Raw genomic sequence first — 22336 nt, forward strand, 5'->3', positions numbered from 1 at the left:
TGGAGGCGGGGCGGGGGTGGAGGCGGAGCCGGGGGTGGGGCGGGGTCCTGGAAGGCGGGGCCGACTGGGTGGGGTGAGGGGAAGGTCGCCGCTCTCTTCTTTGCGCCCCCTGCTCTAGCACAATAGAGGCGGTTTGAGAGCGAGGCTCACACACAGACTTCGGCCATCGAGTGACCCCCCGCCTCTAGGCGCTGCGGTCCTGATAATCGCCCCCTTGTGGTGGCCTCGCCACCCCGTGCACCCTCGACTTGCTTATAGCCCGCCCTCTCCTCCCCTGTAACCCTAGGATCCCCCCGACTTGCCTACTGCTGGGGACGTGCAAACCTGCCCTGGCGTTGAGGGGTTGGGGGACCCTCTCGGAGGGCCTTCTGGCCTGTCCTCTAACCTGGACCTCACTCCCTGCGCTGCTGCCACTCGCTTCTGCTCTAGGATGTGGAGGGAAGGCTACCCTAGGGGGAGACTGGAGGTTGGGGAAGCTCTGAACACAAGGAAGGGGCTTGATTCCCAGCTTCAGGGTCTGTTTAGCTTGAGCTATGCGTGGGGGAGATGGGGTCAGGCCTGAAGGGGATGCAGTAACAGCTTGACCTGAAAGGCACACAGAAAATGCTTTTTCTGGATAAATAAGCCACAAGCATTTGCACCTGTTCACTCACCAAATCTTAACCCTAACCTAGGCTCACCTCAGGGACTGGGTCATTCAAACACTTGCCTTCCCCTCCAGCTCATCTTGGGCACCATTCTTATCCAGAACTTAGAGTGCATCCTTCTAGGCAATCAAATACCCTGTCCTTCCCAGATTCAATCACCTTACCCAGCAGCAATCTAGGAAACCCCTCACAATCAACTCCCCAACTCCTTTAACTCAATTAGGATGGTCCTTCTGTGCAAACTTGGGTCCTGCCTCCTTTAATAGGTCACAGCCTATTAAAGTGAACTTAGCCCCTATAGTCCAAACGAAACCTGCATTCAGGCCCTGACCCAGCCTGGTCCTTCCTCCTCCATCCATGACAATATTCTTGTGGGCTCAAGAGATGGACCAAAACGATAAAGTCCACAGGAACGTATGTGATTGACTCTTGCACATGCCTAGGAGTCAGAACAGGATTCAAGTGGCATATTTAACCAAAGGAACCTTGGGAAAGACACTTCATCCTTCTTTCTGGATTCCCCAAAGCTCACAGTTTGGCACTGAATCATATACAATCTCGTAGTTTGGATGGCTGTGTGTGACTGCAGACTGCTAGACAGCAGGGCCCACATCACAGTTCCACCTCCCCCAACACTCTGCAAATAGGATATGTGTGGCGGGGAGAGGGAAGGTAGCTGGGGAGAAACACAATAAAAAATGTACACATGCTTTTACAAAGAATATCCTGCTTCATTTTTTATTTGTACCCTCATCCCATCCTGAGGAATTTATAGCCCCATTTTATGGATAGGGAAACAGGCTCTAAGCCATTAAGTAACTTGTCTTGAAATTCATTCTTGTGTTTACAGAGAGGACAATCAAGACTGGAAAAGTCTGAGAAGGAGGAAGCAGGGTAAGCCTGAAGGGGAAATACCATTGGCAAAGGTAGAAATGTTCAAGCTTATGCACAGGCTTGTGTTGGGGCACTAGGGAAGGGGCATGAAAGAGGGCAGTCAGTTTGATTTGATGAATTGCAGCGGGTAGGGGGGTTCCTAGTGGGAAATAAAAGGGAAAAGTCAGCTAGTAGTTTGAAAAAGACCACAGAAGAAAATCCTGAGACGATGGACTGAGTAAGGAAGTCTGAGCTGGGAAGACCAGTTAAGGCAGGGCTAAGAAAGATAAATCTGCAGTCCTTATTAGAAAGTGGATTGGTGGTAACGGCAGAGGCAGGGTAGGAAGACTGCTGGTCCCTCAGTACCAGATAGGAGAGCAATTCAACTGTAGGGGCCCAGAAGGCTAAGAGGCACAGCTTCCCAAATGTTCACAGAACCTGCAGTGCTGACTTCAGATACCTCTGGAGGTGGCAAGTAGGCCAATGCGGCAGGCTCAGTAACTCACTCAACTTTATGAGCCAAGCTTTGCTCCTCTGAGGTGCTGATGGCAAACTCTGACATTGTTAAATGAGTAAAATGTGTGTGATTTCAGCTATCACTGGACAGTACTTTTGATATCAGACCACAGTCCATTTCCTTCTGCTATCCTTCCAGTGAAATCTCTAAACCTAATGAGAGTATCAGAGTAAAGGCAATTCATGGAGCTGTCTATAGGCAGCCCTTTTGATTGATAGTAGATCTCTCTGCAAATCCAGCTGATAAAATAAGAACGGGGGAATACTGACAGTGGGAAAGAAAACTGGAAATCAAATAAAGAAATTAATCCAAACCCAGCCATAAATCTGCATCCTGGGACACAGGCAGGTCATTCTTTGAACAGGCTGTCACTCATCCATAAGGTCACTACCCTGGCTGCTTCACAGGGTGGCTGTGAGAAGATTCCATTTGGAAACCTTCTGGAGAACTTCAGACACACAGAAAAGTATGAGTTTTGTTTTTGCTATTCTATTTTCCCCAACTTTGCTGTAAGAAAGTGGCTGAGAGTAGTGCTGGCCGTCTTCAGCACTTTGCACAGAATACTCACTCACTGTAGCAGGGATCCTAGGTGAAGGGGGTGGGTATGAATTCCTGAAACTTGAGCAGGTTCCCTGAAGCAAGAGAACTCTGGCCTAGTCAAGCTGTCCTGCTTCCTGTTCAATGTGGCAGCATTTCTGTTCCTGCTTTGCCATCTCCATCTCTGGTTTGCCCAGCACTTTCCCTTTAGGTGGTGTGATCTTTATTTTGGCCATATATACAGCTGAGGAGCCTCTTCTGTAGGGGATGTCACCAGTGCAGCAATGCCGAAGTCTCACTATTCCACTGTGCCTCAGAAGCCTGTTTTGCCTGTTAAGTTTTCCTCCCAGCCAGTCGTCTTGGAGTCAGACCCAAAGCTGGGCCTTCTGGTTTGCCCTCTCTTGACTCCAGCCTAGGGAATGGTTAGCAAGGGAAAGGGAGTGTCAGGACATTTCCACAAATGCTGGAAAACCACCACCTATCACTAATTTCTCACCTTTAGCATGCTGGCTTTTAAAAAGTGAAAATTTTAATAAAAAAAAAAAAAAAAAAAGCAGGGACAGCTGGACAGAGAAGCCTCTGGAGCTCCCGGTATCCAAAGGAATAGGGCACACTTACAACTATAATATTTGGAGATATGGTTTGCTCAGATGTCAGTACACCCTGAGGTGTCTGCTTAAGATCAATTCTGTCATCAGATAAAAGCCTTGTTAGAGCAGCAAGCATTTGCTGAGTTCTTGCTATATGCCAGTCACTGTACTAGGCAATTTTCATGCATTAGCTCGCTTAGTCCTCACAAACCCTGAAATAGACACCGTTATTATTCCTTTTAACAGATGAGGAAACAGTGAGTTTAAGTAATCTGGCAAAGATCAAAAGGCTAGTGTGATGAATCTGGGATCTGAGGTCAGGCCTTGGGCAAGGTCAAGGCCCTCAACTTGCATAAGGTTGTGCTGCCTGCCCTCTAGTAAGTACTTACGGCAATGTCTCTGCTTCTGCCTGGGCTGTCATCTCTCGTCCCTCTGCCCCACTGTCAGAGAAAAATGCTCCCATTTAGTTTCTTTCTAACCAGCCTGTCAGAAGGGAGAAATACTGGCATGGTTTTGGAACTCAAGGCCTCTGACAATGCCTGGGCCTTCTATGAGCTCCGAAGTTTCTCCTATGAGGTTTCAACCTCTGCCTCCCAAGTTGGCATACCCAGAACTTATCTGCTTGGCAGGTTGGAGGTGATCTCAAGCCCTGCTTCTGGATTGTACAGCTTCTTCTTTCTTGGTCCTGGGCTCAAGAACAAGGGAGTCAGGTTAAGGGTATTTGTTTCTAATTCTCTTTGCCCAAGAACAGAAAGTATTTTAACCTGGATACCAGGAGGTAAGATTCATGAGGGCTCTGTGTTGTTCACCACCTAATCCTTATTGAATCCTAAAGAGTGCCTAGCATGTAGTTGAGACTCAATTGTTAGAATGAATGGTGGAATGATAGCCGGGCGTGGTGGCTCATGCCTGTAATCCCAGCACTTTGGGAGGCCGAGGCGGGCGGATCACGAGGTCAGGTGATAGAGACCATCGGCTAACATGGTGAAACCCCATCTCTACTAAAAATACAAAATATTAGCCGGACGTAGTGGCAGGAGCCTGTAGTCCCAGCTACTCGGCAGGCTGGGGCAGGAGAATGGTGTGAACCCGGGAGGCGGAGCTTGCAGTGAGCCGAGATCGTGCCACTGCACTCCAGCCTCGGCGACAAGAATGAATGGTGGGATGAACATAGTGAATGAGGTAAGAATGAGATTACTGAATTCCTGATTGCAAAGTATACAGCAATTAACTGGGTTATATAAAAGTGAACTGTGTACAATGGTGGCTTTATGTTTTCCAGAAACCGGAGACATCAAGCTAAAAAACTGGACAATCCAAAGCAAGAAGAAATGTTTAAAAACCAGGGGACTGGGGTGGGGCGAGGGAACAGGGCATTCCAGATAACTTAGCCTCCTCAACTCCCAAACAAATATTACCAAACACATGTTCAAACTGAGAAAAAGCAGTTTTAATAGCACACACACACATATTCATAGGACTTTAACAAGATGTAGTATAAAATCTTTAAAAAAATAAAAGGAAAGAAAAAAAATCTGTATTTACTGCCTAAGAGCTGGTGGATTAACTGGCTGACAAGACTGTCCAGGGAAAACAAATGCACAGATAATGAGGTGAGCTGACACTGTTCATGAGTAAGGAATAACCACGGATCATGCTAACTGCTCTACGTGCCTAGCCACCTGGACCCTACTGTTGCCTCCTTAGCGACAAACCACCACAGTCATCCCCTGATTCTCCAACTCAGTAGCTTATTTAATGGGCTACCTCTTAAAATTTTCATTTTTAATTTAAAAATTACCCTTGGCTTAAAGACACCACACATTATTACTGGTCAGTCCCCACCAATTATATTTGTTTTGATAACAATAAAAATGCAAATACTCCAACTAAGCCTGGATGATAATACGCCATTTTTTATCTTTTACATTGGAGATTTTTTGTGAAGTTGAAAGCAAGCTACTATTTGCGCTTCAAAGCAGAAATAAAATGCAAACCTTCCAAAAGGTGACAAAGGCACCACTGCCATCAGGAGATAGAAAATGTACAAATGCTGTTACTTTACGGCTACATCGATGCATTTTGTGCACAGAGAGCCTCTTAATGTGATAAAACTAGTAGAATTATATTTTCAGTAACAAGAAAGGCAGTTAGAAAAGGCAAACAGTTACACACAAAAGCATAAACACAAGTACCTTAATGTGCAGCTTGCAAGAAGGGTAATAAGTTTGCCATAAATATCCATAAAATTAGACAAGGTGATTTTTGGCACAGTAATATTGCCAAACACACCACCACTCAGTGCAAGCTTTGTTGCCAAGTCCCCAAAGTGGCCTGACATTCTCTGTGCAATGAACACTTCTCCCTCTCTACCATCCCATTCACTGGGCAATAGCAGCAGGAGGGAGACAAAGCATGGGGACTCGAGGGAGAAGGAAAATACTTGATTTGGAAGAAAAACCATGGGCTACTTGTGCTAAAAGAGAGTCATAAAATTTTCTTGAGAACTCAAACGCAAATACTGACTGGACTGTGACCTGGAGTCTGAAGACCTCTACCAGAGTCATAAATACAAGGGCCTAAACTGAGGTCTGGCCATTTATTTTAAAGGGATGATGAAATATTTTTTTCTAAAGGAGAAATATAATTAAAAATAGAGATTTTTTTCTTATTGGAACTGTTAAATAAAAATGTATCAAAGTAGTTTTAAATTTGATGGGCAGCTATCTGTTGAAACTGCAATACAAAAGGGCCACTTAAAAAAAAAACCTGAATAACCCACTTGTCCCCCCCATCAATGTACACAATTAGAAAATATTTACACACTGTAAATTACAAGCAATATAAGCAGTATTTTATACTTTGAGATTTTGTACACTTTACACAATGCAAAATGAGAAAAATATGAACACATATAAAATTACACACAAATAATGTATCTACAAAGGATTAAATTACAGAATGAAAGCCCCCATCATTGGGCAGATAGATGCCAGTTTCAAGTTTCTGTCAAATAGAACTCTTTGTATCTATCTCTTTAACCATAAGTGGCATTTTGTAACAATACCCTTGAGAGGTAGTATCAAGATAATAATATTCTTACCAGTAAACAACACAGAATAAAACTTTTGTTGGTCTGACTCTTGGAGCCTCAATCAGTTTAGGTTCTTGGAAACTGGATTTACTTAGTTTTCCCTATAAAAATCTCTGACTGCCAATGCTTGATTGACATGAGTTCAAAAGTTACTGATGCTATTTTAAATGATAAATTTAAGACAAAATGCTTTTTACTCCTAAGCCTCAATTTAGAGGTAGAAAGTTATTTTATTTTCTTGTCTCTCAAACCACAAACATCAAGTCCAGTTTCCATTCCCCTCCATCATCTTTCCCCCTACAACTGGAGACACTAGAGCACTCAGGAGAATAGGTCACTCAAGCCAATACTGAAAGAACAACAAAAAAAGTTGTCATTCTTTCAGGAAACAAACTCTCCTAAAAGGGACATCTAGTCAACAAAATAATTTTCTAGTTGGCTAGTAAGAGTTTGTTACTACCCCTGGGCTAAAACCAGCATGTGCACTTCCACTAACCCTCTACCATTTAAACCAAAGGATGGCTTTCCAGTGTTTAAGAATTTAAAGCAGCTGTGGTTTTGAAGTGCAACAACTTCAAGATACAAGCAAACACACACACACACACACACACACACACACACAGTGTCCCAAAGAATTCAGGTCTCTGCCAAAGTTATATACTCATGGAAACAAGGTTGTTGGAAACTTGTCCAGATCTTTAGGCTTTTACAATACAGACTTCTGTAATATGGTTACCAAGAGCCAGAATTCTAAGATATAGCCAAGATTCTAAGATTTAACCAGTATTTAAAATATATGCATTTAAAAGAAATCCAGAACAAACTGCAGATGAATGTTCTGGCATCAAAACAGGGCCACTACTTTACAGCTTAACCTCTTCCTCTTAAGGGAATCTGACACATACCAAACTTTTGTTTCTCAACTGTTTAAATGTATTTTAAAAACAGATTTATAATCTTGAGTAATGAAGGAAAATGCATGGATTGAAACCTCCTTGTGGTTTATAAAAGTTACAGAAGAGATTTATGCTTTTTATTACTAAACACAGTCTTAAGCATTCCCTTTGTGTCCGAAAATAACCAAGAGGGAAAATTAAAATCAACTGGAACTTGGTCTTGCTTTCCATGTCCAACTTCTTAAGTTAGTCCAAGCTCTTTTCTTTTTTTTTTTTTGAGATGGAGTCTCGCTCTGTCACCCAGGTTGGAGTGCAGTGGCCAGATCTCAGCTCACTGCAAGCTCCGCCTCCCGGGTTTACGCCATTCTCCTGCCTCAGCATCCTGGGTAGCTGGGACTACAGGCGCCCGCCACCTCACCCGGCTAGTTTTTTGTATTTTTTTTTTAGTAGAGACGGGGTTTCACTGTGTTAGCCAGGATGGTCTCGATCTGCTGACCTCGTGATCCACCCGTCTCGGCCTCCCAAAGTGCTGGGATTACAGGCTTGAGCCACCGCGCCCGGCTGCTCTTTTCTTATATATTTCCTGTGATTATCCAAGTGACAAAAATACTATTTAAAAAAGATAACTGGCTTAAAATTTAACAAAAGGAGTTAACTGGGGCAGGTTAGACATGTGACTATTAGCTGCTTTTACCCCTCCCCTCTTTTAATAAGACTGCGCTTTTGAAAGGTCAGTTGCCGTAACAATTAAGCAGATCATATTTCATATCTGCTTCAGAAATGGCAATTTCATTACCAGCTTCATACTAGATATTCAAGTGGCACATTTGCTGTACATTTTCTTGGCATTCCATTGGATTCTGTAATAATCCTTTCTACTCCTCTAGGAAAGGCTCTTATCGAATTTCTCTTGCTTCATATTTTTGCTGCTGCAACTCCTATTAAGAATCTGGTACCCAGAAATCATGAAGCTGCCCCTAAAAAAGGGGAAAAAAAGAGGGTAAAGCAAAATTTAATCAGATTATGAATTACTCCTTATAAAACTACTAATCATCAGACAATAGGCTTTAATAAGACAAGTAATAAAATCTTTATATTGACTTATCTGAAAATTTATGGTAATCAGATTCAAATTTCACATACAGTGGTCAAACAATAAAAAACAGTATAAAATAAGTGCAGGATATTTTTCTCACCACTGCACACATGGAGGGGCTTAGTTAAGCAAAATAAATAATGTTAAGCTGATTAGTATAGTTTTGCTATTAAATTATTTTCTGTTTTAATACCACATCAGTACATGACCAGTATTAAAAGAAAATCCATTAAGGTTAGAAACAAATACAAAAACAACAAAACATAAATTTAAGATTTCTCAAAGATTTAGAGAGATTGCTTTATCTACTTGATATTCAGTGTTCCTGATTTTGATCAAAATATAAGTAACTTCTAGGCCCTGGCTACTCAAAGTTTAGTCCCTGGAGCAGCAGCATTTGCATCCATCTGATAACTTGTTAGAAGTATAGAATATCTCAGTTCTCACTCCAGACCTATAAATCAGAATCCATATTTCAGCAAGTTCCTAGTTGATTCCTATGTACATTAAAATTTGAGAAGTGTCATTTTAGACAATCCTATGCCAGTTAACTCTGTAAACAAGCAGGCAAGCACACTTACTAGCAGGTGTTAAAAAAAATGTCCTTCTTAGGCAAAGACTCCTTAGACATAACATCAAAAAAAAGTGACAAAAATATATACATAATAAATAAAAGAAAAGCAACACACAGAATGGAAGAAAATATTTACAAATTATATCTCTAATAAGAGATTTGTATCCAGAACATACGGGGAATTCATACAACTCAATAACAAAAAGACCAATAACTATATTCAAAAATAGGCTTTTTGAAATGAAGTATGAGATGAAAAAAATGGACAAAGGTTCCTAATAGACATTTCTGCAAAAAAGCTATATAAATGACCAACAGGCATATAAGAAGACGTTTAACACCATTAATTATTAGGGAAATGCAAACTAAAACCACAATGAGATTCTACTTCCCTACTCTCTACTATGGCTTTAGTAAAAACAAGTATTGGTGAGAATATGGAGAAATTAGAAACCTCAGACATTCTGATGGGAATATAAAATGATGCAGTCACTTTGGAAAACAGTTTGGTAGTTTCTTAAAACACTTAACATAGAATTACCATATGGCCCAGCAATTCGACTTCCTTTTCAAATGCTTCATTTGAGAACATATATTCACATAAAACCTTGCATACAAATGTTCATGGAAATATTATTTGTAATAGCCAGAATGTGAAAACAATACAAATGTCTAATAAGTGGATAAATAAATGTGACATATCCATTCAGTGGAAAATTATTTGGCAATAGAGGGGATATACATGCTATAACACTTATCACTACGTTAACTGAAAGCAGACAATTATAACAGACTACACAGTATATCTCATTTACAGATGTCCAGAATAGGGAAATCTATAGGGACAGAAAGTAGATTAGTGTTTGCCTAGGATTTGGGAGGATTCAGGAGGGGAATCAAGGTAGTAGGGGAAAGGGGAATGACTGCTAATGGGCATGGGATTTCTTTTTGGGGTGATGAAAATGTTCTAAAATTAGGTTGTGGCGATGGTATTCACTCTGTCAATGTATTAAAAACCACTGTATATGTTAAGTGGGTAAAATCTATGGTATGTGAATTCTATCTCAATAGATCTGTCTTAAAAATGCTCTTCATTGAATAACCTCCATTTGATGCAATGTAATATTTTTAAATTGGCTCAACCACTTCTGGAAATAAATTAATGAATATAAAGCAAACAAAAACTAAAAATAATTACAAACCATGTATTATACTGGCGTTTTCAGTTTATCTTAAGATAACTAGAAGCAAATGCACTGTTATACTCTATTTTATTTCAAACAGTATGAAGAGTGCCATTCAGCAAAACTATTAAGAATAAATGAAATTGTATAACAAAATGACACCTGAGTAGGCCGACAGTTCTGGATTATTTCCTGCCATTTTCCATGTATCCTGGCAACCAAGTCTTTCACCTTAAAAATATCAAAAACGGGAAAAGGGATTGGATTAAAACATCCTCACCTACAATCAGCTTAACACTACACAAAAGATCTGACAGTTGCAACAGGCCCACACTCGACAACTCAATTTGATTTCTGTCAACAAAGAGAAAATAAACTATTCATCTTTTGGAGGAGATCTCAAATCATAAGTAATTAATAAGACTTTCCTTTATCACCATAATGTAAACTATTTAATGTTTATGATTTAACTTTCCTGTTATTAAAGATCATCCCAAAAAACACATTCTCTGCCTTCAAAGGAACTTAACTTTAACTTGCTGGCTTTTGAACAACCAGACAGAGAAGCTGAAGGGTGGTCTGTGTCAACAGACCCAAGGCTTTGGCTGTTCCATGCCTTCCCAGCCCAGCTTCCCTTTGAAAGGATCAAGGCCATTAAAAAAATGTTTATTTGTTCCTCTCCATATTATTAGAAGATCCAAAATTCACTGTTACTCCCCTCTCCATGTCTGTGCCCAAATACTATGAATCCCCTTTAAATACTTAGTATTTTCCTACATTTGGAGGTGTAGCAAGTCTCTATGCAAAACTGAAACTTTACCACAAAAACCAAACTCTGTCACTCTAGAGATTCTCAATTAGCTATTGAACATAACTGCTTGAGAAAAATGTTTTAAACAACTTAGGAATTTTATAGCAGCTTTAAATTTATAAAGTAGATTACAATCTCTGCTTTTTACTTTGTCTACAGTTCAGCAAATAAAGTTTCTCCAAAACAATCACCAACTTTTCTACAATAGAGGCTTCTGGAGAGGCAGACAACTCACCTATGTCAGCAGGACCATCCCTTGAAGCAATTTCCACAGACCACTGTGTCGCTTTCCACTTTAAGTAAGAGAAGCACTGGCAACAGTCTGTGCCAAGTCCTTGTCTTTAAGAAATATAAAACTTGGGTGGTCCCCTTTTAGCATGTCTGTCAGTAGTAGCCACTACCAAGTTCTAGGGGCCAGGAATTCTGGTCAATGCTCAAAAGAATGTGCTTCTGAAACTAGAGTTCTACTCTTGGGCAAAGAGCTATCCCCTACAAGTATTTGAAAATCATAAATCTGATAACAACTTCATTAGTTGCTTATTTTTGTATTTAACTTAAATTTACTAAAATAAATACATATACTAAATCCGAGTGGGCACTGTTCAAATGACTAATCTTTGCAGCTAATTAATGTAAGATATTAAGATACAAAGCTGAGGCTTCATATTCAATGACTATCCAAAGATAAGAGCAAAAAGAATCAGCATTGTATTACATTACCAAAGCTAAAAGATAATCTTGGAATTAAAAAATCCTTAGAAAAAAGTATTTTTATTTTATTTTATTTTATTTATTATTTTTTTACACAGAGTCTTCCTCTGTCGCCCAGGCTGGAGTACAGTGTCGCGATCTCAGCTCACTGCAAGCTCTGCCTCCTGGGTTCAAGGGATTCTCCTTCAGCCTCCTGAGTAGCTGGGACTATAGGCATGCGCCACCACACCTGGCTCATTTTTGTATTGAGAAAAAAGTATTTTAGGCCGGGCGCGGTGGCTCACGCCTGTAATCCCAGCACTTTGGAAGGCCGAGGCAGGCGGATCACGAGGTCAGGAGATCGAGACCATCCTGGCTAACATGGTGAACTCCCGTCTCTACTAAAAATGCAAAAAATTAGCCAGGCATAGCGGCAGGCGCCTGTAGTCCCAGCTACTTGGGAGGCTGAGGCAGGAGAATGGCGGGAACCCAGGAGGCGGAGCTTGCAGTGAGCCGAGATCGCGCCACTGCACTCCAGACTGGGCGACTGAACAAGACTCTGTCTCAAAAAAAAGAAAAAAAAAAAAAAAAAAAAAAAAAAAAAAAAAAAAGAAAAAAGTATTTTGAAAGTGTCTGATTTTATGTTTCAGGAAAAACTGTCAGATCATTCTATTAATACTAACATTACTTTCCTACTCCATACTCATAGATTTGGCTTTTCTACTGTCTTTGAATATATAAAACCTTTAAGAAAAAAAGCTTAGCAAGCTTAGTGCTGAATCATTTCCACCCTAGAGCTCAGACTAGGTGATGTATGACTCAAAGATTTGAAGACTCCTGGCTGGGTGCGGTAGCTCACATCTCTAATCCCAGCTCTTTGGGACACCCAGGCAGGCGGATCACGAGGTCAGGAGTTCGAGACCAGCCTGGACAACATGGTGAAACCCCACCTCTACTAAAAATACAAAAAAAAATTTGCCAGGCATGGTGGCGGGTGCCTGTAATCCCAGTTACTTGGGAGGCTGAGGCAGGAGAATCGCTTGAATCTAGGAGGCAGAGGTTGCAGTGAGTCGAATTCATGCCACTGCACTCCAGCCTGGGCAACAAGAGTGAAACTCCGTCTCCAAAAAAAAAAAAAAAAAAAAGATTTGAAGACTCCTTCCTTTAATATATTCTTCAATGGAACATTCAAAGAATAACAGCTAAACTATTTCTACTCTATGAACAAAATAAGTTTTCAACCATCATAAAATTTCAAAGCCACTGTTTCATAACTTATATATTTCTTTAAATAATGCTTCAATCCTTGATGGTAACTTAAGCATGAAGGTTTTAACATGTGTAATGGGGAAAAATAAGTATCATTAGTACTAGAAGTATTTTTCTCCTTGGGTGTCAGGAGTTTCAGAACAGAAAGTAAAGTGAAAAGTGTATTTGCTTTGAGATTTTTTTTCCTTTCACTTTTAATTTAGCTACACTAATTTAGCAGGAGCTGACTTCTGTTATTAAAAGAGAAAGTCCTATTTCTAATCTTACATGTTTCTTTTTTTTTCGAGACAGAATCCTATTCTGTCTCCCAAGCTGGAGTGCCATGTGTGTTCATAGCTCACTGCAACCTCAAACTCCTAGGCTCCAGTGATCCTCCTGCCTCAGCCTCCCAAATAGCTGGAAGTACAAGTGCATGCCACCATGCCTGGCTGTTTTTCAAAATTTTTGTAGAGATGGAGTCTTGCTATGTTGCCCAGGCTGGTCTTGAAGTTCTGGCTTCAAGCAATCTGCCTGCCTCAGCCTCCCAAAGTATTGGGGTTACAGGCATGAGCCACCATGCCTAGCTTTATATGTTCTTTTTCTGAATACAGGCCTGTATGCTTCTATCCTTAAATATTAACGTAACCAAGATTAACAAAAAAGAAGAAAGAAAGAAAAAACACACTTACCTTAGTTCTGTAAAAAAGTCTTGCATCTTCCCTAATATCACATTTAACATGCTTTTCCAAAGCCCCACAGAGTAGCACAAAGTGTTTCTGTGCAAAACAAATGCAAGGGATGAAAACAACTCTGAAGCATTACAAATTAACAAAGAAGAAATTATGCAGCTAGAACAACTAAATCATTTAAAAATCTATTATTCCTGTTAGCAATGCCTGATGTTAACTATCCCACATAACAGTAGTTGTATCAGTGAAAGTTGCTTCCATGACAGTAAGATTATTAGTTTAAAAAATATACACTCTAACAAAAGTTGTTTTGCTATGCATTAACTCACATTAATGAAAATTAACCCCAGAGCTCTAACTGGGTAATATAGTACTCAGAAATTTAAAGAGTCCTTCCTTTAACATACTCTCTAATAAAATATTCAAATAACAGCTAGCCTTTAAAAAAAAAATTTTTTTTTTAAATTTTTTTAAAGAAATGGGGTCTGGCTCTGGTGCCAGGCTGGAGTACAGTGGCACAGTTATAGCTCACTGTACCCTCGAACTCCCCAGCTCAAGTGGTCCTCCAGTCTCAGCCTCCTGATTAGCTAGGATTACAGGCATGCAACACTATGCCCAGTTCTTTTTTTTTTTTTAGACAGAGTCTCGCTCTGTCACCCAGGCTGAAGTGCAGTGGTGCGATCTCAGCTTACTGCAACCTCTGCCTCCCAGGTTCAGGCAATTCTCAGACTCAGTCTCCCGAGTAGCTGGGATTACAAGCATGCACCACCACGCCCAGCTAATTTTTGTATTTTTAGTAGAGACAGGTTTTGCCACATTGGCCAGACTAGTCTCAAACTCCTGACCTCAGGTGATCCACCTGCCTCAACCTCCCAAAGTGCTAGGATTACAGGCATTAGCCACCGCACCCAGCCATTTTTTTTTAATTTTTAAATTTTTTTGTGGAGACAGGGTCTCACTTTGCTGCCAAGGCTAGTGTCAAATGCCTGGCTTCAAGTGATCCTCCCATTTCAGCCTCCCAATATGTTGAGATTACAGGCATAAGCCACTGCACCTCGCCAGCACAACAATGGCCCATTTGATATTTGGTAATGTTGGTATCTTATGAATATATTACAGTGTTGCCAAGGTATAATGGTTAAGTTCCACTCCAACAAACAGAGCTAACATTTGCTGACAATCTTTTCAATATGACATGGTTATAAGACCATATCACACCCCTCTTTCTGGTATATATGGGAATTCTTTTTTTTTTTTTTTTTTTTTTGAGACGGAGTCTGGCTCTGTCGCCCAGGCTGGAGTGCAGTGGCCGGATCTCAGCTCACTGCAAGCTCCGCCTCCCGGGTTTACACCATTCTCCTGCCTCAGCCTCCAGAGTAGCTGGGACTACAGGCGCCCGCCACCTAGCCCGGCTAGTTTTTTGTATTTTTAGTAGAGATGGGGTTTCACCGTGTTAGCCAGGATGGTCTCGATCTGCTGACCTTGTGATCCGCCCGTCTTGGCCTCCCAAAGTGCTGGGATTACAGGCTTGAGCCACCGCGCCCGGCCGTCTATATGGGAATTCTTATAGCAAAATCAGTTTGCGACTTTTTTTTTTTTTTTTTTTAAGAGATAGGGTTGGCCAGGTGCAGTGGCTCACGCCTGTAATCCCAACACTTTGGGAGGCCGAGGCGGGCAGATCATGAGGTCAGGAGATCAAGATCATCTTCACTAACATGGTGAAACCCCGTCTCTACTAAAAATACAAAAAAGTTAGTCAGGCGTGGTGGCGGGTGCCTGTAGTCCCAGCTACTTGGGAGGCTAGGGCAGAAGAATAGCATGAACCCAGGAGGCAGAGCTTGCTGAGAGCTCATCCAGCCTGGGTGACAGAGCGAGACTCCATCTCAAAAAAAAAAAAAAAAAAAAAAAAAAAAAAAGAGAGGGTCTTGCCCTGTTGTCCAGGCTGGAGTGCAATGGTGGGATCATAGCTCACTGCAGCTTTGAACTCTTGGGCTCAAGTAATCTTCCCATCTCACTCTTCTGGGTAGCTGGGACTACAGGTACTTGCCACTACACCTAGTAAGTTTTTGTTTTTGATTTTTTTGTAGAGACAGCATCTTGCTATGTTGCCTAGGCTGGTTTTAAACTCCTAGGCTCAAGCAATCCTCCTGTCTCCACCTCTCCAAGTGTTGGGATTACAGGCATGAGCCACCACACCTGGCCCTATTTTTTTTTTCTATAGGAACGAGAGAACCTTTCATTAATAGAGGTTCATACTTAATTCTTTGTAAATTATGCATCTTAAATTTTAGAAACGTATAGACGTAAGCACTTCTCTCATATATACTTGGTGAGATTGTAAATGAACACCTTCTGGGATGAAAATGTGATAATAGCTATTTAAAATAGTTAAAATTTGAAATATTTATAAACTTTGATTTAACAAGTCTACTTCTAGGAATTTACCTTATAGCTAGGCTTGAAGAAGTGGGCAAAGATATATGAATAAGCATGTTCATACTAACACTATGTGTAATCACAAAAAAATACTGTTTATCAATAAAGGTTTCAAAATACTACAGTTATTAGACAGAAGTGCTAATATTTGATTTTTTACATATTTTTTGAGACAGGGTCTCTCTCTGTCACCCAGGCTGGAGGGCAGTGGCATGACCACAGTGCATGGCAGCCTTGACCTCCTCGGGCTCAGGTGTTCCTCCTGCCTCAGCCTCCCAAGTAGCTGGGACTTACAGGTATGTGTCACTATGCCCGGTTAATTTTTTTTTTTGTAAAGACAGCATTCTGCTATGTTGCCTAGGCTGGTCTTGAACTCCTGGGCTCAAGCGATCTGCATGCCTCGGCCTCCCAAAGTGCTAGTATTACAGTTGTGAGCCACTGTGCCCAGCCAAGCGCTAATATGTTAAAGAGGAGGCTGGGCGCAGTGGTTCACGCCTGTAATACCAGCACTTTGGGAGGCTGAGGCGGGTGGATAACTTGAGGTAGGAGTTTGAGAACAGCCTGGCCAACATGATGAAACCCCATCTCTATTAAAAATACAAAAATTGGCCAGTGTCGTGGCGCACACCTGTAGTCGGAGCTACTCAGGAGGCTGAGGCAGGAGAATCGCTTGAACAGAGGAGACGGAGGTTGCAGTGACCTGAGATTGTGCCACTACACTTCGGCCTGGGTAACAGAGCAAGACTCTGTCTCAAAAAAAAAAAAAAAAATTTTTTTTTTAAAGAGGAAAAAAAGGAAGTTGCAAATGATACTAATACTATGATTCCATTTTTGTTAAAATAATTTAGTATATTTTATGCAATATATTAGTAAATTGTGAAGAAATTTACAACAGGGGACTGGATTGTAGGAGTCTTTCAGTTTTTACTTTATATATAAAGTTTTATAATAATCACTAATTTTTTTTTTTTTTTTATAGAGATGGCATTGTCCAGGCTGCTCTTGAACTCCGGGGCTCAAGTGATTCTCCTGACTCAGCCTCCCAAAGTGCTGGGATTACAGGCATGAGCCACCATGCCCAGTCACCGACTTTTTTAATCATAAAAAGTAATTTATAGCCAGCGCGGTGGATCACGCCTGTAATCCCAGTACTTTGGGAGGCCGAGGTGGGCGGATCATGAGGTCAGGAGTTTGAGAGCAACGTGATCAACATGGTAGAACCCCATCTCTACTAAAAATACAAAACTTAGCCAGGTATGGTGGTAGGTGCCTGTGATCCCAGCTACTTGGGAGGTTGAGGCAGGAGAATCGCTTGAACCTGGGAGGCAGAGGTTGCAGTGAGCCGAGATTGTGCTAGTGCACTCTAGCCTGGGTGACAGAGCAAGACTGTCTCGGAAAAAAAAAAAATTTTTTTATAAAATATAGGAACCATGTAAGAACATTACAGACAGATGACTATATTAGCTTCCAATCAGGAGAGAAAACACTTTTTTTGAGACAGAGTTTTACTCCTGTTACTCAGGCTGGAGCGCAATGGCACGATCTCAGCTCACTGCAACCTTCGCCTCCTGGGTTCAATCAATTCTCCTGCCTCGGGCTCCTGAGTAGCTGGAATTACAGGTGCCTACCACCACGCCCGGCTAATTTTTTGTATTTTTAGTAGAGACAGGGTTTCACCATGTTGGTCAGGCTGTCTCCAACTCCTGACCTCAGGTGATCCACTCACCTCGGCCTCACAAAGTGCTGTGATTACATGCGTGAGTCACTGCGCCCAACCACAAACACAGTTTTATACACAATAGCATTTATAAAAACATAAGAACTAGTCTTTTTTCTATCATGTCTAGGAAATACTATGTATTTTATTTTATTTTATTTTTTGAGGTGGAGTCTCCCTCTGTTGCCCAGGCTGGAGTATAGTGGCGTGATCTCAGCTCACTGCAACCTCTGCCTCCTAGTCTCCTGCCTCAGCTTCCAGAGTAGCTGGGATTACAAGCGTCTGCCACCATGCCCAGCTAATTTTTTTTTTTGTATTTTTAGTAGAGACAGGGTTTCACCATGTTGGCCAGGCTGGTCTCGAACTTCTGACCTCAAGTGATCTGCCCAACCTTGGCCTCCCAAAGTGCTGGGATTACAGGCATGAGCCACCATGTCCAGCATAAGTTTTTTTTGTTTTGTTTTGCTTTAAGATGAAGTCTTGCTCTGTCACCCAGGCTGGAGTGCAATGGCACGATCTTGTCTCACTGCAACCTCCGCCTCCTGGGTTCAAGCGATTCTCCTGTCTCAGCCTCCCGAGTAGCTGGGATTACATGCATGCACCACCACGCCTGGTTAACTTTTTGTATTTTTGTAGAGATGGGGTTTCACCCTGTTGGCCAGGCTGGTCTTGAACTTCTGATCTCAACTGATCCACCCACCGCACCCTCCCAAAGTGCTGGGATTATAGGGGTGAGCGACCACGCCCAGCATATCCAGCCTAAGTTTTAAAACAGGAATTGGAGTAGTTAAGATATGAAATATAAGGAATTAAGCAAGAATTGCCCCACGAGTATGGGAAGAATAGAATAATTCAAAATGAAAATCTGAATATTAGAAATGCATTTCTAAAGTAGCCTGCCTTACCATCAGTTTAATTTTGAAGGCAAATGTTATTTCTAAAGGAACAAAAGGGGAATGGCAAAAAGATGGGAAGAAATGAGCTAAAAGTTGATGTATGGCAGATGCAACTGATAGCAATAACTTAAGCATACTCTGAAAATGAACCTATGGTCTAAGAAGAATGTGTAACTGGAGTCCCAAGCCAAAGAATCTGGGAGAGTCCAACGTGGGGTTTCACTCCTTATCTATGAAGGACATCTGAACCCTCGGCTCATCCCTTGGAAGGCCATACGGGATGGAGGCCCTTTGTTCTGGGTTAAATGGAGGTTGCTAGGTAAAGGGTGCTAAGTGAAAATGCTATGTAAACTGCATGGTCTCTACAGATGGTAGCAGTTCTCCTGTGTAGCCTGTTGCCACCTGACTGCCATTTCTACTGGAGTCAATATGGGTCCAGCACAACACCAGCCCATTTGATATTTGGTGATGTTGGTATCTTATGAATATATTATACTACTGCCAAGGTATAATGGTTAAATTCCACTCCAACAAACAGAAGAACTAACATTTACTGACAATTCTTTTGTTTTTTTTTTGAGACGGAGTTTCACTCTTATTGCCTGGGCTGGAGTGCAGTAGTGCAATCTCAGCTCACTGCAACCTCTGCCTCCTGGGTTCAAGCAATTCTCCTGCCTCGGCCTCCCGAATAGCTGGGATTACAGGCACCCACCAAAACGCCTGGTCAATTTTTTTGTAGTTTTAGTAGAGCTGGGGTTTCACCATGTTGACCAGGCTGGTCTTGAACTCCTGACCTCAAGTGATCCACCCGCCTTGGCCTCCCAAAGTGCTGGGATTACAGGTGTGAGCCACAGTGCCCGGCCAACAATTCTTTTCAATATGATATGGTTACAAGACCACTATCACGCCCCTCTTTCTGGTATACATGGGAATTCTTATAGTAAAATCAATTAGCTTTTTTAAGTTTTCTCCTATAAAAAGCATGCTCACTCATTCCATCATCAGTAACACCTATTTAAAAACAGCAGCAACAACACTAAACACTACCTACCCGTTGTCCAGAAGAAAAAGAATGAGAACAACTAACTTCACCGACTAAATGAAGAAGAATGTAGGTCAGGTAATATGCCTGTTAGAGAAATGAATAAAATTAACATTTATGAATTAGCTAGCATAGATGTCATTCCAATTTACACATTAGGAAAGTTGCCCAGGAAGGATAAAGGATACGTTAAAGTTAACCCAGCTGGTCAGTGAGTAAAAGCCAAGCATCTAAACTAGGCTTTCTAATTTCTAACTTAAGTGCATTCTTTTTACCATGATTCATGACCTCATGACTGCCCTAATAAAGGGCTACAAAAAATACTCTTGGGAGCAAATTACCAACAATCATCCTTTTACTCACATTTTCAACTCTCAAATCTATGGAAGAATTTCATGACAGCGATAAATTAAAAATATCATTCGCTTTAAAATTATGTTTGCTAGAATGTATCTAGTGTCCAAATCCAGAAATGCCTATATTATCAGTCTATGGTTAGGAAGCTGATATCAGTTATGCTTCTATGTACTTTTTGAGACCTCCTAGCACTGGATACCTGCTTTTCAAGTTCTAAATGAAGACTGTCATCAATAGTGCCATCTGGTTGTTCAGCTTTTTTCTTCAAGACCATTTTCTTTAACAAATCAGAAGGCTTCATCTGCACAAGATAGCGATGTAGGACTGATACCTATCAAAAGAAAGAGGAGAGAGACATAGAACAAAGCTAAATAATACAGTTGCTCTTTCTTAGGCTATTTTTTCCAGTGTGTCCTCTTTCATTTTGTCCTTTTATTATAGCTTTCTTTACACTTGAACAATATTCATTTTCCCTTTATGTAAAACCCCTGAATTGCTTAAAAAAGGATTTTAAGTGGCCAGGCACGGTGGCTCACACCTGTAATCCCAGCATTTTAAGAGGCTGAGGGAGGTGAATCACCTGAGGTCAGGAGTTCGAGACCAGCCTGGCCAACGTGGAGAAACCCCGTCTCTACTGAAAATACAAAAATTATCTGAGTGTGGTGGCACATGCCTGTAGTCCTAGCTACTCGGGAGGGTGAGGCACGAGAATCACTTGAATATGCAAGGCAGAGGTTGCAGTGAGCCGAGATCATGCCACCTCACTCCAGCCTGGGTGATAGAGCAACACTCCGTCTCTCAAAAAAAAAAAAAAAAAAGTAAGGGATTTTAAGTTAAAGATTTAGTACTTGTAACTTAGGATAAATGCTTAGGAGACCAAATGATATTATAACAGAGGCCACAGGGAATGCTTTCTCTGTTAAATTATTCGAAAGTCAACAAAGTTGACTTTGTGGTTAGAAGTCACTGAATTCTGAGAAGAACTACAAGAAGTTGGGGTAAAAATCGCAACTAGATAGTAACTTGCATATCAGTTAGTGAGTTTGAGGGTTAATTATTCATATAATTATTTGGTTAATTACTCTATTTTACATGGGCAAAAAAAGAAAAAGTAACAGAACAACAAAAGTTAGGAGAAATGGTAGAAATCCTATCCCCGGATCTCTTTTGAAGGCAGTAAATATCATTGAAAGGAATGAGAACTATCTGCTGGTACCCTGGTAGCTCCAGCACGATCCCCATGTATCTGGAATCAAATCTACCTCAACTCTACTAAAGCAGAAACCAGCTGTGCCCATCAATCTCTCCATCCCCCAGCATCTTGTGCATGCTTCAGTTACTGTTCTTACCACACTAACCCACAAGAGTTGGTTAATTTTGTTTCAACCATTAGATTATGTTTTCAAGGGCAGTCTCAAATCTAAATCTTTGTTTTGTTTTAATTCCTAAGACCTGGTGGCATACCTTGTACCAAATTGCAATTCAAGCAAGAACAAAGGGACATCCAGATCAGGTTCTACGGTGAGTTTCTTTTTTTTCCTTTGAGACACAGTCTCGCTCTGTCGCCCAGGCTGGAGTGCAGTAGCGTGATCTCGGCTTACTGCAAGCTCCGCCTCCCGGGTTCCATTCTCCTGCCTCAGCCTCCCGAGTAGCTGGGACTACAGGTGCCTGCCACCATGCCTGACTAATTTTTTTGTATTTAGTAGAGATGGGGTTTCATGGTGTTGGCCAGGATGGTCTCGATCTCCTGACCTCGTGATCCGCCCGCCTAGGCCTCCCAAAGTGCTGGGATTACAGGTGTGAGCCACCGTGCCCAGCCTATGGGGAGTTTTCAAATCCAACCAAGGGCAGCCCCATTAGTGCTATCAATGTTTGTAAAAAGCCTTCAGAACTTCTCAGAGTGGGACTTCCATAGGACATTTTTTTAAATTAAAAAAATTCACATATATATATATTAAAGACAGGGTCTCCCCATGTTGCTTAGGTTGGACTCGAACTCCTGGATTCGAAGGATCCTCTGGCCTCAGCCTCCCAAGTAGCTGGGACTATAGGTGTGTGCCACCACTACCCAGCAAGAGTTGGACATGTTTATCCACACTCTCATATATACATGATATATTCTTACTGAACGAGTACTAGAGGGCAACTACATTTAAGCTCTATGATCTAAAAAGACTCATTTTAAAACAGGTTAAAGATGCAATCAATGTACAATGGTTTTGCAATTTCTAAGCTTGCGATAAAATTGCTAACTTAGACAAGCTGAACTAATTCAATAAATGAAATCATATTCATATAATTCCACATTGTGATTTTCCCAGTAGTTTCTTTATACATTAATTCACATCTGATTGTCCACAACCATCCTATGTGGTGGAGGGTGCAATACTATCTCCATTTCACAGATGAAAAAACTGGATCTTGTTAGTTAAGTGTGCTAGA

General features: G+C 41.3%; 1 protein-coding gene and 1 long non-coding RNA gene across 4 annotated transcripts in view; both read right to left on the reverse strand.

Annotated features, from left to right (window-relative positions):
• Window positions 1–1388: 1388 nt before the first annotated feature.
• Window positions 1389–4140, reverse strand: LOC111538816. Its single transcript, XR_002730470.2, has 2 exons — window positions 3554–4140; window positions 1389–2986 (listed from the first exon to the last, which is right to left on the reverse strand). It is a non-coding gene; the product is annotated as an uncharacterized LOC111538816 (long non-coding RNA).
• A 3472-nt stretch (window positions 4141–7612) lies between these two features.
• SLF2 (SMC5-SMC6 complex localization factor 2) overlaps window positions 7613–22336 on the reverse strand; it is a 50723-nt gene continuing 35999 nt past the window's right edge. For 2 of the 3 annotated variants that reach the window (XM_023206436.3, XM_023206435.2), the window contains exons 16-20: window positions 20094–20225; window positions 19547–19624; window positions 13447–13533; window positions 10171–10239; window positions 7613–8131 (exon numbers count right to left, since the gene is read on the reverse strand). In XM_023206436.3, the coding sequence (XP_023062204.2) occupies window positions 8096–8131; window positions 10171–10239; window positions 13447–13533; window positions 19547–19624; window positions 20094–20225 (402 nt within the window). In that variant the 3' untranslated portion in view covers window positions 7613–8095. Of the gene's footprint in view, window positions 8132–10076; window positions 10240–13446; window positions 13534–19546; window positions 19625–20093; window positions 20226–22336 lie in introns of those variants that run through there. The other variant, XM_023206434.3, reaches the window with a different exon arrangement.

This window comes from Piliocolobus tephrosceles, chromosome 9, assembly GCF_002776525.5.
Source record: "Piliocolobus tephrosceles isolate RC106 chromosome 9, ASM277652v3, whole genome shotgun sequence".
Lineage (NCBI taxonomy): Eukaryota > Metazoa > Chordata > Mammalia > Primates > Cercopithecidae > Piliocolobus > Piliocolobus tephrosceles.